The 19,301-nt window shown below is 43.4% G+C and overlaps 1 protein-coding gene across 6 annotated transcripts in view; it reads left to right on the forward strand.

The window, feature by feature from the left end:
* Nucleotides 1–3,297: 3,297 nt before the first annotated feature.
* Nfib (nuclear factor I B) overlaps nucleotides 3,298–19,301 on the forward strand; it is a 215,235-nt gene continuing 199,231 nt past the window's right edge. For 2 of the 6 annotated variants that reach the window (XM_034501630.2, XM_034501631.2), the window contains exons 1-2: nucleotides 3,298–4,460; nucleotides 10,441–10,972. In XM_034501630.2, the coding sequence (XP_034357521.1) occupies nucleotides 4,431–4,460; nucleotides 10,441–10,972 (562 nt within the window). In that variant the 5' untranslated portion in view covers nucleotides 3,298–4,430. The remainder of the gene's footprint in view (nucleotides 4,461–10,440; nucleotides 10,973–19,301) is intronic. The other 4 variants (XM_034501633.2, XM_076934724.1, XM_034501632.2 and 1 more) reach the window with 3 other exon arrangements.

The raw sequence follows: 19,301 nt of genomic DNA on the forward strand, positions 1-19,301 counted from the left end.
TGTGTATTTCCAAATATATAGTTAGGTTTTGAAAACCCATTCAAAGCCCTGACATTTCTTGTAGAATTCAATAAACTTTTTGTCAGAAAAGACAATTTCCCCTAATGTAGCAGCAGAGACCATCAGGAATCTGGCAACAGATCTCCCTGTTGTTGAGAGAGCACTTTACAGGCAGGCTTTGAGATTAGTGTAGAAGGCCTTTCATGGCCCCCAATGCAAGAACAGGAGAACAGGAGAGCAGAGAACAGAGGAGAGGCAAGGACCAAAGTCTGTTTTTTTTTTTTTTTTTTTTTTTTTTTTTTTTTTTTTTTTTTTTTTTTTTTTTTGGCTCATTTTGACAGCATCAGAGACTTTTCTGTAGAGCGACTTGAAATCTACTTTTATAAAACATAGATACTTTCTAAGCTATCCCTTCTATCCTTCTCCTCGGATTGAAAAAAGATCGGTGTTTCTCAAAGTAAAGGTTGCCTGACAAGTGCTGAGGGAAGCCAGAGAAAGCAGAGGTCCCAGGAGGTCAGATTTCCCAGGAGCATTCTCTTAGGGTTCTTCCTGGGAAGGCCTACAGTGACCTGAACTTTGGGCAGGCAGCAGAGCTTGAGGCCCATGGAGTGTCAGCCTTCCTGCCTCTGACTCCAAGGTCTGAAAGTCAAAGCCTTCCACACCCAGCATCCCCCATGCCCTTCTTTCCCGGATATCTATTGTTCAGTCTTCGATCTTTTTTGGTTTTCCTCAACACACTGTTATTACCTCTTCCGTTTCTTTTTTTCTTTTTCTTTTCTTGGAAACAAATCAAAACCCCAAACTACAAAGCATCCCCTATGGCCATCAGCATGTACCACAGCCATCATCAGCACTGTACAAACACAGACATGAGACACCTGAGAGAGAGCCGGGCCTTTCAGGGACGGGCCTGGGAGGCCTGGAATCTTGGCCTCTCTGGGTTCTTACCTGTGTCTGTCGCTGCTTCTCTGCCCTGGAGCTCTGCAGCTTTTGTGACTTCTTCTGTATAATGGTGTCAATTTTTCTTTTTTAAGCTTGTGAGAAACTTTTGGATGCAACCTAGTTTTAGTGGCAAAGGAAATGGGTTCTGTTGGGAAAGAAAACTTAATGAAGGGAGGAAAGGTAGGGATGTCTGGAGACACTTGCCCAGGGCTCAGCACTGGGCCTCTTTTGCCAGGGGACAACGGCTGTTTCTGGGCTCTGGCTGAAAAAGAGTGCTCTCTGGGTGCCAGGATTTCGCTGGGGGTGGTGTAGTGAGGAGGGAGGGAGGGAGGAAGGGAGGGAAGCAGAGAGATGGGCGCTGGATTTTTAAAGAGACCCCGAAATAATGGCTTCTGTAAGAGTCCAGGCATTCAAAGAGGTGTGTTCAAGGACATGAGTGCATTCGTGCCAAGGGGAATGTCTTTTATGGTAAATTAACTCCAGTTAAATTGAATATTTGTTCAAAGGGAAACTCCAGTAGTTAAAGCTGGTATTATCAGTGGAGCGTCCCCGCCCCCTCCCGCAGATTCTGGTGAGGGTGAGAAAAGGGATGCAGCTCAGTACAAAGTGATGCTTTGGGATTGTTCGTTTTTTTTTTTTTTTTTTTTTTTTTTCTTCCTTTCCTTCCCGTCTTTCTTTTAAAACTTAAGATGAGGTTGCCTAAAATTTATGAGAGATGTGAGTATTTATTTGGATTAACCCCGACTGTCACCTCCTTTCATCTATAAAGACTGTCAACTTTATCCCAGCTTTTCAAGAAGAAGAAATGACCGGTACAAAGGAAATTAACGTTGTCAGAACGCTAACTAGAGGATTTGCCTAGCGGGGGCACGGAGGCCGCTCCCCGTGGCGCGTGCCCTAAAGGGTTAACTCGCCCGGGTTCTCACAGTTTTCCCCGACTTTACCTGTCCTCCTAGACCCGCCGCCCTCCCCGCCTCCCCACCCCCTGCGCCTTTCTTCACCAGGCTCTTGGTTTACAGGGGCTGCAGCTGGTAGACTTGGCAAGCTCGCCTCATTAAGAGCGCTTTTTGAAAACGGACTGTGTTTGAGCATTTCCCTAATGAGGACAGGACGGGGTTAAAAAGTGACCATTTCATGGTTGACTTGAACCTGCCTACTTTTCTTGATGTGTCGTTGTGAAATGCTTGATGTGGGTAACTTCCACTTGGGGAAGGAAAAAGTCACTGGTTCTTTTAGGTCCGCTGGGGGAGGGCACGGTCGTCAGGAGTGCTAGCACTAGAGAAAGTTGAGGGGGGAAAGTCCGGGGCGCAGGGTGGGAGCGAAAGGCCGCGGGGGGCCTGGAAACGCTCGGCGGGCCCCAAGCTAGGGCGACACGGAGCCCCGGGCGCTCACTTTTCTCTCTCCATTGTCTGGGCAGCCTTTGATTCCTCCATTTCCCCACCCACCCCTAGCGGAAACCCGGAATTTGGGGGGCGGTGTGTGTGGGAGAGAGTGCCGGCGCGAATGGGGGTGCTGGTCGACCGCCTCCCGGGTCCCGGGAATCAAGTTCATTCACTCGGCGGGGGGGCGGGGCGGGGCGCCGGCGGGAGCGGCCCGGGGAGAACCGCAGCCGCACACGCACCCCGCGCGCTCCCGCCCCGCAGCCTCGGGCGCGCCGCGGCCCCGCCCTGCCCGCACCCCCGCGGGAAGGGAGCCGCTTTCCGCCGGCGCCCCGGGCCCTGGGGGTGGGGATTGGGACGCAGCCAGCGCGGCAGGAGGAGGAGGAGAGGAGGGGCGAGCGGTGGCCGTGGTGCGGCCTTCCCGCTCCGAGCGCGGCCACGTGCACCGGGCGCCCGGGGGAGGGCGGGCCGCCGCCGCGAGGCTCGGGGGACCCCGGGGACCCCAGTGCCCCTCTCCGCTCGCCAGTGCGGGCTCCCGGCTGGGCTGCCCGCTGCGCTCCCCGCCTCCGCGCGGGTTTGCTCCAACTCCAGGAGGCCAAGTTCACTTTGGCCCCCGCCTCCGCCCTCACTCTCCCTCCAGCCGCCTGGGGTGCTAGAGTCGGCGCCCTAGCCCCAGCTCGGGGCGGCCTGGCTGTGAGGGAATTTTCCATTCGTTTCTTTCTTGGGCCCAGGCTGGTTCAGAGCTTCACCCATTAGGATGTTCTTGTGGCTTGAGCGTCTGCAGCGAGCAGTGAAATAACCTCTCCCTGGGCGGGTTTTCGGGGGAGGGGGTGTGCACGAAGAGTGGACTTAGAAAGAAGAGCTATTTTTGAAAAAAAAAAAAAAAGTCCCAGTACTGTGGCACTGGTCTGATACCTTTAACAAATGAGGGGGAGAGACGCGAGGGCTGGGGGAGGCGCGCGGGAGGAGGAAGGTGGGGGGCGGGGGGTGTGGAGAGGCTGGTGCAAAAGGAACGCGCGTTTGCAGGAGGAGGAGGAGTAAAGCGGTGATTGTGTAATTAAATAATAAAACAATCCTTAAGTCTGATTTGGAGAGAGCTCCAGCGGGGTCCAGAGGGTGGAACCGGTGAATCTTTCAACTTGCAAGTTTTTCAAGGAAAGAAAGCGAGAGAGGGAGGGGGAAAAGCGCCCAGAACAGAAAACAGGAGTTTGCAGCCAAGCGGGATCGATCGTTTGGGATTTTTTCAGGAGGTCCTTCCGATCCCTTCCGTGGGCTGTGGGCAGCGGCACCGGCAGCGGAGTCCACGCTCGGCGGGTCAGACGTGGGGCGAGGCGGGCGGGCGGCGGTGCGGCGGGGCAGGAGCGCAGCAAAGGCTTTTCCGCCCGGGAGCTCCGCGCCTGCGCCCCCTCCCTCACCCCGGCCTCTCCCTGCTTCCCCCCCTCCCCACCCCCACCCGGCCCTCTCCGGCGCGCGCCCCGCCACCCGCGCGCACTCGCTTGCGCTCCCCCTCGCGCACACACATGGTCGGCTCGCGGCAAAGTTTCGCCTGCGATCGCCACTCCCGGATCCTGCTGCAGTGTTGGCGGCGGTAACCTTGAACTTTCCCAGCTCGGTGACACATTCTCCTCGCTTTCCCCACTGCCCGGCCTCCTGCGCCCCCCTCCCCGCCTTTTTTTTTTTTTTTTAAAGCATTTCACCACCTACCACTACCCCAATCCAACCCACACCGAGCCCTCGCGCACCCCAATCCCCCAACAACAACAACAACAACAACAACGGCAAAACAGAAAACAAATCCCCTAAACTGGGCGAGCAGCAGCCTGCACCGGCAGCGGCCTCGGAGAGTTCGGCCGGCGCGCACGGACCGCAAGAGGGTTAAAAGTGTAGATTGGATTTCACCCCGGGAAATCTAGCTCGCCGAGTGAACTTGAATCTTTGGCTATTTAAGGAGGACTGGGTTTGTTGCGAAGTTGCGGTGATCCGGCGCAGAGCCCCGTCCTGATTGATCGCATCGCTGGGCTCAGATGACTGTAAAATGAATAGATGAAATCCTTGCTTCTCGAAGATTTTCTTGGGCATCTCCGGGAAAGTGCGTTTTAAGGCGAAGTCATGATGTATTCTCCCATCTGTCTCACTCAGGTACTTATCTTGGTTGCTTTTTCGAGCTTTCTTTGGCTCCAGATGCCTTTGTTGTGTCTTCTTGCTCTTGTGCTGCAGACCCTCAAAGGCTTTGCCTAACCTTGGCACACCCTGGTCTTCCCCGAGAAGTAGTGCGGAGTTGCGGTGGGCTGTGCGGGCGGCAGGACCAAGGCTGCTGTGTGCGCCCATCCCAGCGCCCAAGCGGGGAGAGCCGGCACCGGGCGGGCGAGGCTGCTGGGGTGGCCTGTGCTGAGACCTGCGGCTGTGAGCCCCTGTACGGCCCCCAGGAGCCTGCGGCAACAGCGGCGGGGAGGTGGTGGCCGCCGTGGCACCCTCACTCCCTGGCCGGTGCGCGCCGGGCGGACTCCGGCTTGGGAGCGGCTGTAGAGGGACTCTTGGGCTAAGGGCTGAGAACTAGGCTTGAGCACCTTTGGACTCTGCTGCCCGCAGTGGGCGGGTGACGATGCCAGTCTAGGTGGTGGTCCAGAAGACTTTGCGTATTTGGGGACCTAAAGTCCTGTTCTACAGTGATACACACTTGGGGTTTTTAGAGACCTCACTTCAGAGGCGATCTTTATGCTGAAGAGTTGAGTTGTTTGTGGTGAAATTTTAGGACTTTTGGGACATGTTTGTTTTAGAAGTGAGACTTGTTCATTTGATGATATTTAGCTCGCAAGGCATAAAGTAGTATCAGAAAAGTAAGGTCATTTTTTTTTTAAACTTGGAAATTTGCCCTAAGGAACAATGTTAGGAGGTAAAACGCTGTGTTTATACCTAAAAACCCAAACCAGTTCCTATCCCTTCAATGAGATGGTAAAATGAAAATTGGTCAGATCTAGTGACTTACCTGGGCGCTCTTTCGTCCTTTTGTGGATGCCCGACGAACTCATCAACTGGTGATAACTTAAATAGCTTAGTCCAGAACTGTTAATCTACAGCAGTTAATTCAACCTTGAAAGTTATGGGACAGTTTAGTTTCAACTTTCAAGAATATGAGTCTAGATTGGTCATTGAAAATTTTCATTGACATTGTCATAAAAACAAAACAGAATTGTCGACTAGTTTTGGTTGTCTTAAAGTTTTTTTAAAATCTAATATTATGACGATGCATTTTATAATGAACAAATAATTAAGATTTCAATTGTATGACAATTAGAAACCATTGTGATTCAAAAGGACTGCGGCATTCATAAATTGTGAATGAAGATGAAAACAATGATAAGGGGCATTCAGTGATTGGACACAGCCCTGTAGCTTTTTGGCTGACACATTTTTTATTGTTTATATTTTGTTTGGCATCTGAGTATGATTAACTTAGATATGGCTATTTTAAGCAAGTAAACGTGCACTTTAATTTAACAAAACTGGAAAAATGGGTCGTTTGAGTTATTTGTATTTTTCAAAGCTATGGATGATAGTGACCCACGAATAGGAAAGGATTAGCTCAGGTATAACAGATCTCCTGTAGTGGTGAAGTTTCTTTTATTTATCAGTCCTCCACAGGCACTTTTCTCTTCTTTTCTTTTTTCCTTTTCTCCATTTCTTTCTGGTAAACCATTCTTTCTATTCTTTCTACATTGTGATCAAAGGAAGCAGATTGAAGTAAGTAAGCTTTGCCTTCACAAAGTATGGCCTAGCTTGTTCTTACCTGGGAAGAACTGGATAATCCTGTGTGACTCCATATTTGTATTTCCAACACTTGTTTTTGGGGGAACTCCTAGCAATTGCATTGCATTTTTAGTCTCTCCTAAATAAGCATTGAAAAGTCACCGGCTCCATCTTAATTTGTGTATGTTAGAATTACTATTGCAGAATCCTGACACATGGAATGTTAGGGGCCTAGACTGCACAATCATCCAACTATCACGTTGCTATTCAAGGACACATACTTACCAACAGTAATTCAGGATGATGACTACATATTCTTTGTTATTTTAGCAGTATAAATCTGGGTTGATGTATTAGCACTGTTTTGGAACTTAAGGCCTACCAGAGAAGGAGTTACAGTTTTAGAAGTCTCAATTAACAATCACTTTATTACTGTAGGTAACTTAAGGAATTGTAAAAATTAGAGTATACTAAAGTGTTACTTTTGTATCACATGAGTAGTTTAGTTTTATGTTAGAGGAGCAAGATAGCTGCCTCACAACCTGTTCTGAGGCATACAGCTACAAAGTAAACTACGCATTGTTAATTTGTTAGAAACTTTAAGAAGTACCTCAGGTTTTATATTAATGGATTTAGGTTGTATTAAAACCTAATTTAAATGATGCTACCATTAAACATGTGATTTAGCAAAATGGTTTGGTATAGTATCATCATAAATCAGTATTTGTAGGTCAGTATGAGTAAAAGAAAATTAAGGAACATCTCTCTGTTTTAATATTTCATTTTCTCTGCACATAAGCATCTGGTGCAACCCTCAGTTTGCATGATGATGGTTTTCTTTCATTGCCATTCAACTTCTTTCAGCATTTTTTCAGGCTTTATTGTTACGCAGTGATGAGGCTGCAGGAGCACACAGACAGTATTTACCCTTCCATTGCTACGTTGGACCAGTTTTCCAACCCTTTCATGGAAACTATTGTTTCCGTGAAGCAGAATAAATAAGTCTAGTTAAGCAAGATATTTTTATGTTTATATCTGGAACTTTAACTTGACTATTTATTTAATTTACTTCAACACGGGAAAGTTTTATAAGGAAAAGAATCTCACTGGACATTCATGTGTTTTAAGGAAAATTCTGAGTCAACTTGTCTATGTATCTGAGTATAGAGACTTTAAATGTTAAATCACCTTTATGCTTTAATTTTAAAAATAATTTTGATAATTTCTCAGTGTGCTTATGATAATCCATTAGTTAGGATATTTGAATGCCTTAACCCTGTTTGTTTTTTTTTTTCCATGTGAGGACAGTCTCGTTCTAAATTCATGCCACTTAAAATTATTAAGAATATGTTATGATGCAGCTTTAGAAAGCAGTCACACATAGGAGATGACATTTAGACATGGAATGCAAAAGTATATATGACATACTGCTTATTTCCACTTCTTATCATTTTGGGATGGTATTCTTCTCAAGTAAGTGTTCTTCTTAAAGTTGAGTCTGCATAATAAGGAAACTCCAAAAGATATTAAGGCAAATTGGTGGGCTGTGAAAGTTTGTCACTTCTGTTTATCAATAAAAGAAGCTATATTTAAAAACAACATTTGCCGTCAGTAACAACGAACCCAAGACAACATTAAGACAGTATTTTTTTTTTTTTTTGCTTTTTTTCCAGCTGGCTACAAGTTTTCAAATTCAACTTACAAATCGGCATCCTTGTCGTGTGATGCAATTGTTTAAAATTTAAAATTTGTTATATAATAAATGATGTTTATTGTCAAGTATTAAATCTCAAAACTATTTAATCAGAACATATGTTTGATGTGCATATAAGAAAATGAAATGTCACTGAACATAGTATTTAGATATCTAAGTACTTAAGTGTTCCTGGATTGCTTAATAGTCATTAAATAATGGTACATTTTACGAAGTGTGGCAAGGGTAAAGGGGCAGGACAAAGCACTCTCACCCATTTTTCATTTCCAGAAGCATAGATGCATGTTTTAAAATCATATCAGTAAATCACAGTAAAAGTCAGATCATAGGAAGTGAGTTCATAAGTCCATTTCAGTCCACATTTCCTTGAGCAGGCAGCTTTCCCTTTTGCATATATTTTGAGGGGAGGGGATGAACAAAGTTTTTACAGTTACAGTGGGAGCTAAAAGCACGGCATCGGAAAGTGTATGGGGATGGGATGTCTTCTCATGGGCTGTGGTTGCTGTGAGCAGGGCTGCCTTCCCACACAAAGAACAGATTGTGGTTTAACTCTTTCCATGGTCTCCTTTAATGTGCCCACATAGTAACCGAATTGTTCCAATCTCTGCTGGAAAGTACTGATCGGTTTAATTTCCTCCATGGCATTTGGCTCTGCCTCATGCTGCGATGTAATCAGCTACATTCTGTATCATAAAATTTTGAATCATTCTTAGTCGGCAATATGTCAGAATACTTGATACCCATGTTATTGATTAGGGGAGACATATACCTGTTCTGGGTCTGAACCACAAACTGCTAAATGTTGTAGTCTTCTGCACTCAAACCTTGAATTTTATCTTACAAAGACTTTCCTGGAGATCGGAATTCTGGGCAGCTTCTTTGTTGGAATGTCATTAGTTTACTTTGAACACCTTTATCTTTACAAAATTAGTCACTCTGCTAGACTCTTCACTCTACATGCTTCAGAGTAACTAACCCAAGCAAGTAGATTCTGGCTTGGGATATAACCTATTAGAGAAACTTATTTTGTGGTTAGGATGACAGAACAGTCAACATGACCAGAAAAAAAATGGTTGTGATAGAGTTCTCCTTTGCCTCAGTGCTTGGCTTATTACAGTCACATAGTGTAAACAGCGTGGGATGCTGTTCTTTTTCTCTGAGCAGCAATAGGCCTGAGCTTATATGGCCAGCTTTACCTAAGTCAGGAAGTAGTGAAACACTGACTCCATTTGGAAGTAACCTGAAATATCTGTAGGTAGAGATGATGATTTGCATGCAATACTGACAGCCCCATCCTTTTAAAAGGCTCAGATAAAACAGGCAGAAAAAAAAAAAAAAATGCGGGCCTCAAGGTAAACCACTTAATTCCCAGTCATACAGTTGGGAACTGTATGACTGAACCACTTGCTGTCTCCCAAGCACATGTATGTGTGAACCTGTAGTCCTGCTCCGTGCTCCATCTGCATAGCACATGAATTGTAGGGATTCCACAAAAGCAGTAACCGACTAGGGTACACTCCTGGTGTCACCGTGCCACGGTACGCAGAGAAACAAAGAGTGAAAAGTTGGTGCCAAGTTGCCATTTTTCATTGTTCACCTCAGATTGATTTTTAAGGGGTTTGAATAATTGCTATACTCATGTGATCGGTTAACAAATTAACTGACTCTGTGGGGCTTCAGAGTCTGTAGGAAAAGGCGCCACAAGGACATTCACGTTCTTTTGTTTTCAACTTCCAAAACTATTTAAAAATGTCTGTCTGTGTGTGTGTGTGTGTGTGTGTGTGTGTGTGTGTGTGTGTGTGTGTGAGAGAGAGAGAGAGAGAGAGAGAGAGAGAGAGAGAGAGAGAGAGAGAATGCTCTGCTGGAAGCTAATGTTGGTGGTGCAGGGAGAAAATGCACTGTTCAAAGTATGGAAACCTTGTGCTCAGAACACTGATGTAGAAGCTGTGTCCTTTGCCCACTGTTCTTCACTCTATACTGGTCTCTCTAGTTACCACTCTTGGAATGGTGCTGTTTCAGTGTTGGAATGTTGGACGTTTGATAAGAAAATGGATCAAGTTTAATGGCGCATGCTCTTTGTGCCCCCAGCAGCTTCTTGCTGAGAGCATGCTCCAAAGCGGGAACTGTGTGGCATTACAGTGAGCATCTACATGCTTTGTGTTTCTGTGCCACAGAGAAGAGAAATGGACTGTGCCATCGCTCCTGCCTTCTGAGAAGCTCTGCTCCGATTAAAAAAACAAAAAACCCCAAAAAAACCAAGCCACTGTGTTCCCTGTAAAATGGTACTGCATAGAGCTACTTGGCCAATCAAATATTTAAATATTAAATTTGGTGCCATGTGCCTTATTTTAAAGGATGTAGATGTGTGGCATTGAGGTGGGAACAAGGGGGATAGGACCAGTGCGGAAATACAAAATAAAACCTTATTTTCTCTGTAGGAGAGAAAACCAGTTTATGAATTTTGGTGGAGAGGGTGTATACTTTTATTTTCTTCTTGATCTCTTTTGTTTGTTTTAAATTAGAAAATAATGTTAATTTTTTTTAAGTAAGTTTTTGTGCTGAGTTGGGAGATTGTGTCTTTTTTTTCTTTTTCTTTCTTTTTATTTTAGCATTGGGAATTAAACTGACTGTACAATTCTTCTTCCCCATGTTCTGCAGGATGAATTCCACCCATTTATTGAGGCACTTCTTCCACATGTTCGTGCAATCGCCTATACTTGGTTCAACCTACAGGCTCGAAAACGCAAGTACTTTAAAAAGCACGAGAAACGAATGTCGAAGGATGAAGAGAGAGCGGTCAAAGATGAGCTGCTCAGTGAAAAGCCTGAGATCAAACAGAAGTGGGCATCCAGGCTCCTGGCCAAGCTGCGCAAAGACATCCGCCAGGAGTACCGGGAGGACTTCGTGCTTACCGTGACTGGCAAGAAACACCCGTGCTGTGTCTTATCCAATCCAGACCAGAAGGGTAAGATTAGGAGGATCGACTGCCTGCGACAGGCAGACAAAGTCTGGCGTCTGGATCTAGTCATGGTGATCCTGTTCAAAGGCATCCCTTTGGAGAGTACCGATGGAGAGCGACTTATGAAGTCCCCACACTGCACCAATCCAGCACTTTGTGTCCAGCCACACCATATCACAGTATCAGTTAAGGAGCTTGACTTGTTTTTGGCATACTACGTGCAGGAGCAAGGTAGGAGCAGATTGTTCTTTCTTCTAGCACGGTAAACACTGCACATACACCTCCAGATACGGTATCTCTGGCTTGGACTAGAGCATCCTGGAGGCCTCCAGATGTCCTCTGCCCCCTCTGGGTACCTTGGTGTGCCCAGTTGTACTCCATGTCCACGGTCATGTGGGAGCCATGAAAATGGACATGGAACTTCCCTACCTGGATAGGCTTCTGCATTTGAAGAAAGACCAAAAGGACAAACAGACACAGAGTAGTCTAAGCAATACAGTTGATTGCACTCCACTTTCTATGCTAGGTTGCTTTCCACCACCATCTGAAAATGCACCGTTATTGATGGTAGTCAAAGCGCCGTTTAATAATCTTTGTACCAGTCTTTTACCTGACGAAGCAGATGAACTTTGTTCAGGAGTCTAGTGGTGCTTGCCCCCCAAATCAAGTTAGCATTTACTATTACAAAATACCTAAGCTGGTCGTTATCAAAATACATATCTGACAGAGGTCTAGATTTATGTATTTTTTTTTATATTTCTGTCAACACCTTTGGATTGTGCAGTGTTCACTGTAGATTTAAAGCAACACAGCTCTCGTTTAAATAATTTATAATACTTTCCCAGAGTGACCAGGGAACACTTTCTATTATTAGTTTACTTGAATGTAAATTCATAAAACTTCCCAATGAAGAAGTCACAGCTTTCTTTACAGAGCATCACAGAACAAACCAGAAAGCGGACTGGTTACACTGGTTTAAAATAAATCTCAAAAGAATGCAGACACCGCAAGCCGGACCATGTTTACAGTCCTCGATAAAGAGTGCTGTAAATGTCGCCTGGACGGTGCAGAGTAGGCAGTGAGGGTTCCAGGGAGCTTTCAGTTAATGAGATGTTTCTTTGTTGTTGCTGTTTTTTTTTTGTTGTTGTTATTGTTGGTTTTTTTTTTTTTTTTTTTTTTTTTTAAGAAGGTGAGACTTTTGACTTTGTTTTCTTCAAATCAGCATGTCAGGATACAGTCCACGTAGGAAAGCAGCATACTGAAAGTGGGCTCCACTGTGGGCTGCCACAGATGGTGGGTCATTTCTGAACTTGGCCTGGTGGGAGGGAAGATGGCCTGCAGATAGCCAGGTGGCAGACAGTTATCCAATGCTTGTTATATAAATGTGGGCTTTAATAAATTGAGGTACATTATTGTCATCCAGAAAAGTGAGATAAGAAAACTATGACCCAGACCTTGCTATAGAACTTAATGTGTGCCCTTTGCCTTAATATTTTTCTCCGGGCTTAGTTCTGGAGATATGCTTGAGTGTCATTTCCAATTTCTTATTTTGATTTTAAATAACAGTATTGGACATCATCATTTGAAAGTGTGTCTCTTAACAAACAAACCCACCACATTTGTTATTTCCCTGTGTTTAGAACTAAAATTCAAGTAATGATGAGCGGGGAAATATATATTTTCATCCTTGATGTCCTAAAATAAAAGCTTATTAACACATGACAATTTGATTGATGGCTGTTTAGGAGGTGGCATTTTAAGGTGGGCTACGTGCGTGTGTTGGATTGACTACGTGTTGTAAGTGTTGTGAAAGTCTCTGGTTAGAAGGAAAAGTTTTGCAAAGTGGGTCGGTCACACAATTCTTTAGTCGGAGGGAAGATCTGTGCAATGCTTCCCCTTTAACTCTTCATGGTTAGTCACTAAGTGGACATATGTTTATCCCAGGCGGCCAAATCTCTTCATTGTTGAACTGACAATAAAGACTATCCTTTGGATTTAGGAAGATAGATTGAGAAGAGAAATAAAATATATAAAACCATAAATATATTCTTTTATTTTTTTTTTGCATGACACTAGTGGTCATGATAATTGTGAAGTTTTGAGTCAAGTCTTAGAGACTGTGTTTTCAGATAAGACATTGATACAGTATGAAAAATGTTTTGGTATTTTCCCTGTATGTTTAGTCACCTGTTCCCTCTGCCACCTGCCCTCGTATCATCTCCTCTTATCATCTGGTGACTTCTTACCAGAGTCACAGGCCAGTGCTTTGTGTTTTCTCTTTTTCAAGATTTGTATCTTTTTATTTGTGAACTGTGAGTTGACTGTCATTTTGTACCGTAGCCGATTAAAGAAAGAAACCTCTCAAAGATAAGTCTGCAAACACCCCGGGTGCTTCATCTTACATCATAACTTTTTATTTCTCCTCTAAGTATATGAAATCATACTTACTGCACTTGAGAAATTGAATAAAGAAAAGAGGAAAACATGAAGGAAGAATTAACACAGAAAAAATATTTATAACAGAATGAGCAACAAAATGACTTCCCCCTATCCTTCCTCTCCCCTTAACAGGGACTGGGAGAAAAACAGGAGGAAGAACAGAGAGAATGCCAAAGATGGTTGCCACTGGCACCAGGATTGGCATCAGACCCTCTTTGTTTAGCTCAGGATGCCTGTGATTTGTTAGTTGGCATCCGCATCGCAGTGTGGAGCGATGTTACAATATATTGACAATTTCCAGATCTAGAAATGTCAATAGTCCTCCTGGCTATTTGCAGATCACATGCCTCATCTCTAATGGAAGACGAAATAGAGACGGACGAATAATACACTTCCATTGTTGACCAACTTCCCGTTGCTTTTCTTTCTCCCTCTTGCTTGGTTCAATCCATACTTACCCTTTCTCCTCCCCCAGCAACTTCATCTTTTCTGAAATTCAGAAAGAGTTATTGAAGCTTTGACACAAACTATAGTGATGCATCTGCATCTGATACAGTTTTTGGGAGAAATTTATATCTTTTGAAATCAGTTTTGATACATAGTTTATTAGGTTTTAGCATCACAGGGCAATATTTTGTTCAAAGCTCAATGTCTTTGTTACTCAGCCTCTTCCCTTCATATAGCCTGATTGACCGCAGTTCAGTCCATTTTATTCTTTTTTTTTTTCACATTAGCGAAGGGTCATATGAAGTATTGTTATTTATAAAATTATATGCCTTTGTTTTACCTAAAATTTGGTAACTGATTTGGGAGTGGCTGTATTTAAGTCCATAAAAATCATTTGATGCTATTGATTCAGAGGGCTGCGCTTCGGCTGTTCCGTTGCTACAAGAACCGCCATTTTGTTTGTGAAGTGCCAGGCGAGGAGGAAAAAAAAAGGCAGACACTGTGTTTGATGCCAATAATGGTTGCCAGTGGCACCGAGGTTGGCATCAGACCCTCTTTGTCTAGCTGCTGAATGCCTTTGATTCGTTGGTTGGCATCCGCATTGCAGTGGGCACACTGGAAAGTTTTTGACAATCCCTGAATGAAAGCTGCGTGCTCGTCTGCTGCAGCAAAGCTTGGCTAATAGAAAACCCTTCCCTCTTTTTTTCCCCCCAAAGGCTTAAAAAAAGATTGTGACAGATTAAGGAAAAATTGTTCTAAAATGGGCTCCATATTCCCAAAGATATTAAAGATGTCCAATGATTCTTGGGCAGGTGGTACCTATTCCCCATATTGTCTTTGTTATTGCATTCATCCAAACAAAGCAAAGAAAACAAAATGAAAACCAGCATGCCTTGTGCAGTACATCTTCCCAGGACATACTGTCCTGTAAGCTCCAGGGGATGCTATACCCAGTGCATGGGGCATCTCAGTGTAGTGATGTATAAGTACACCCGTTATAACTGGCGGTTGCTCTCATTTACATCCCTATTTATTTCTTATTCAATTTCTAGTTCTCTCAGTTTCTAAACCTCCTCATTTTTTAGTAGTTTGTTGAGAGGCCCTCACTTCCCTCTCTAGTTTAGCAATGTGTACAGTGAACACGCGAAAAGCAGAAAACCCTGATGAGGGAAGAACAAGCTCAAATCTGATCTAAATCGGTCACTCCTGACCTCTTCAGTTCTGTAACAGCATGATGTGACAATTCTTAGTACACAATTTCACTGGGGGGAGAGTGAGGTTGGGGGGGGGGCAGACAACAACCAAAAGGCTAAAATAATTTCAGTTCAAGTTTCCTAGACAGTTAACATTAATATTGCTTCCCGGTTAACCATCATTATCTCATTAATTAATAAGAAGGATTAGCAGTTCTACCCAAAGAGCTACACAGAAGGAAGTGTGGCCTATGGGAGGCCTTGAGTCACCAGACTGTGTCCTGTCTGGAGCCAGAAGATGCAGGGATGCTGGTGGATGAGGGGGTGGGGGTTAATGTAAAGGACTGTGGGGAGAATACGAGGACTGGGCTTTTTCTGAGCCAGGGAGGGTTTTTAAAGAAAAGAGAGGTCACCACACAAAGCTTAAAGACCTCTAGAGATAGTGTCTGCTGTTAGGAATTTAACAGATGGGAGTTTAAAGCAAGTCGTCTTAAGTGATTTTTGGATTGTGCTTTCCACTTTTATTAGATATGTTTCTGGAGTATGGCAGAGTTACGAAGCGTCGCTTGCCTCCATCCTGAACAAGGAGCTTCCTTTAGCCTTGTTGAACCTTTAGCATTGATTGTGACCTGTCATCACGGGGCAGATTTTTTTTTTTTTAAATTTTGCTATATTGTTAAATGATATCATAATTGAGGCATGTTTTGAAGTTGTGAAACATGTGACTTGTTCAGAAGGGAAGTTGTAATCATTATTGTCTTTGAAACAGAACCCTTCCTGGTTGTCACATGGTATTAGTGAGGGCGCACATGCAGAGAGTGATTTTCCTCCTTCAGCTACTGCAGCTTAGAATCCTTCTGGGTAACAATTATTTCTTTATGAAAAGCTTAAATAGATAATTGTTTGCAAGTTGACAGCGCATTTTAACATTTTAATAATTTTCATTTCATTTGCAGGTATTTCCCATTGTGGGGGAAAATAAGCTTTCATAACCTGTTTAAATGAGGCTGCTCTGCGAGGTGATATGGTGGGCTTGCACTGTGACGTGAGAGAACGCTGAATTTTGTGTGTAGGATAAATACTTTGGATGCGTGTTTGGTTTAGGAAAATGCTGTTTTAAGTTTTCCCATCCTGATACCCTGTCCTTGACTGAACTCCTGAACCCTGGTATGCATTTGTTTGCATTCTTCTTCATACACAATTCACAAGCTAAAGAAGGGCTCTTGTTGGTATGTCTTGCCCCTAGGCTTAATGAGACCTTTGTTAGAACACATATTGTAAGATGAGATACTTAGCAATTTTCCCACTGATGAGGACAAAGTAGAGTCAAGGGGGCCAGAAGTTCACCCTCTATGTCATCATGTCCCTGTCCCAAGATAGCTTTGCCAGTCAACTCAAGAGTTAAACTCTGAGGCCCTGGCTGCCAGCTGGGAAGGTTGGCATCTGTGTCCTGACATGGCGAGGCAAGCTTCTGCATTGCTGTTAATATGGTCTCACTTCTCAAAGGCAGAGGGAAGAGAGAACACAGAAGAGACAGAGATGGGGATAGGAGCATCATTTGGTACAATTAGTGTTTTCAAATATTCAAATATACGATGCAAGGCATTATTTTCTAAAAGCAGCAAAGGCATGAACTTTTCTAAGGCACCCTATGAAGGCGTAAGCTTTAGACTTGGTTTCCTACCCTGTCCTCGATTCCTTTTAGACAACAGAATGAATTTTGAAGTGAAAAAAATATGTGTATAGAATTTGTGTGTTTGGACTCACACACTTTGTCCACACTGTGTTTGTCACACTGTGTTTCCTGCGAGTGAGAGAATCAAAATTGTGTTCATTGCATAGGGATGGTGGTAATCTGGGGGCACTGGTGCCCATAGTGACAGAAAGGGTGGTTGGGTATTATGGGGGCTAGCACCCTGCTCAACACAGTGATGTGTGTGAGCCTGGAGACCTCCGGTGTGCATAAGTGTATTCAAATGCAGAAGTAGATTTATGAAGGATTCAGTAGGATTTTAAAGTGCACATAGCTGTTTCTACCCTAAATTTGGAATTTGACTACAAATTGCCAAAAGGAAATGAAGGATTTAATATCCATTGACTTTCCTTCATTTTAACCTGGCACTCCTGTTTGAATAAACAACCTAAGATACTCAACGTAGTAGGGTCTTTATTCTCATGAGCCTTGAGTCTGCTAAGTTAATATGAAAAAGTCTGCTGTTTGTTTTGTGACATTCTTCTTGCTGTCTCTGCTGAACAGTTAGAATGCAGCACCCGAAGATGAAGGTGTTCCTGGCTGAGTCTGAATCCTCTTCAGTTCCTAGGAGCTGAGATACCTTAGTTTTCACTTTTGTCATCACAATGGCTAACAGGACAACTACACTTATCTTCAAAGGAGTAATTACTGCTATGTTTGGAGGAGGCTTATGAGGAGTGGAAACAGCACACACAGCTCACACTAAAACTGATTGGTACTAAAGAGCTGCAAATGATGCCACAGAACAAGACCAGTCTCCTTTAGGAAAGTAGCTTCTAACAAAGTTTCTTTTAGTTTATCAAAGAATAGCATTTTATAGTGCATTGGTAACGGGAATCAAACTCATGACCCTACGGGAGTTTGTCAGCACACGTGCTGTGGCTGAGTAGCCAGCACAACTCTCGAAGTAAACGTTTCAGCTTTTCTCTTCCATCTTCCCAAGGAAGAATCCAAGGCCCGCCCCATGGTTATGTGATTGAAAACTCACGTTGGTCCCGCAGCATGTCTCATACCAAGCATGGTGAGGAGAGGTGCTTCTTTTTTCGCCGGGCTCACTTTTCTGTGGCAGTGTGGTACATTGTCTCATTTAAAAGTAACTTCTTAGGTTCTTGAACTCTAATTACATGCTGTGGTTAATTTAACAAAATTCGGTCGTTAGGATTTGGCTTAGAGAATAAATCATCAAATTGTAGGGGAACTTGTGAAAACTGAGTGTGTACAGCAAGGAGGGAGTTTGTGGGATTAGCTTGTATTAACTGAAAGTTACAGGATGTGAGACTAATAACACCTGAATGGTTGGGCTTGTTGGCTGTTACGTTATTCAGAAAATTGGGATAAATGGCTACCAATTAAGCAGTGAGGTGGAGAGACCTTGAGGCTGAATTGAGGGCTACACATTAAAAAAAATAAAATTCTTATAATTTAAGCAAAGCAGTATTGTATTAGGGGGCAGCCAGCCATTCGTGTGCATCAATACGTTGTTTATAATAAAACACTTAGACACATAGTCTCTCTGTTCATGATGATAGTTTAAGCAGGACACTGTTGATGAATCACAGACAAATTAAAGAACTTTGAATAAAGACTATATAATTGGGAATATGGAGTGATGGATGAAGTAATTTTATGAGCTGAAAAGTTGCCTGGAGGTTGTGTATTTTCAGAATCTCATTCTAAGGCACTTCAGAGCATGCATTAAGTTACTGATACAGCACAATCAGAAAACAGAATTTGTTCAAACAAGTACAAAGCGAAATAGGAACTGCCTTTGAAAAAGAATCGTAAACGCTAAGTACGTGCAGTTTTAAAGTTATAGTTACCTTCAAGTATTTCTCAAAGTAGGGAATTGAATAAGTACTAAACACTGTTTTATTTAAATACACGGATACATTTAATATTAAATAAATTCAAGTGTGTCTTCCATAAAACTAAAGAAGTATTTAATAGGTACTAATTACTATTAAGTAATACATACTCTGATATAAAAGGAAAATAAAGATTTTTTTGAAAGCTTGATTTTATACATTTATATTGGAAAAATGCAGATAAACATGTAATAGTTTTAACAGTAATGGCTTTAGAGTAGGGAAAATAAATCAGGCACACAGATATTAACAAAGTTATGTGGAATAGAGTGTATTTGGTAATTCATGTAAGTTGCAGACTCTACTTGTGTTTGTACGAACGAGTGTACCCATCTATTAGTCAGTTTTAAAGTGTGAAAAATGTTCTTGCTCAGGACAACTTGTATTTTATTATTCTGACATCTGCAGTTTCTGGATGGATTAGCCTAAATTTGCTATGCTATGTTAAAAGCCTTGTTTTATGAGGTTGGTCTCAGCTTCTGGCCTTAGTGTCAGGAACCCTGCTACGGGATGCAACTTGCCTTGTTAGGTTTAATTGACCAAAGCTGATGTGTTAAAACAATTCATTTGGGCTGTAACTTATGCCCTGGCTAAGTTGCTACCTGAATCCCTTGACCTTGACTTGTCTGGGTCATGAAATGGCTGCAAGCTGTTTGACCTTTCTATTGTGCAGTAATGTCCCTGTTTCCTCTTATTCTTTTATGGTAATAGCTGACAAACAGGCCCCAGCCCATACTTTACACCCCAGTGGATTCAAGGCTCCCTCTGCAGTAGCTACATCTTCTGTTTGACATGGTCTGGCTGCAGAAGTGACTTTCCTTTGTTTGCTGACAGTGATGGGGACAAATTTGCTGCCTTGCTGG

Source organism: Arvicanthis niloticus, chromosome 5 (genome assembly GCF_011762505.2).
Source record: "Arvicanthis niloticus isolate mArvNil1 chromosome 5, mArvNil1.pat.X, whole genome shotgun sequence".
NCBI classification, from domain to species: Eukaryota; Metazoa; Chordata; class Mammalia; order Rodentia; family Muridae; genus Arvicanthis; species Arvicanthis niloticus.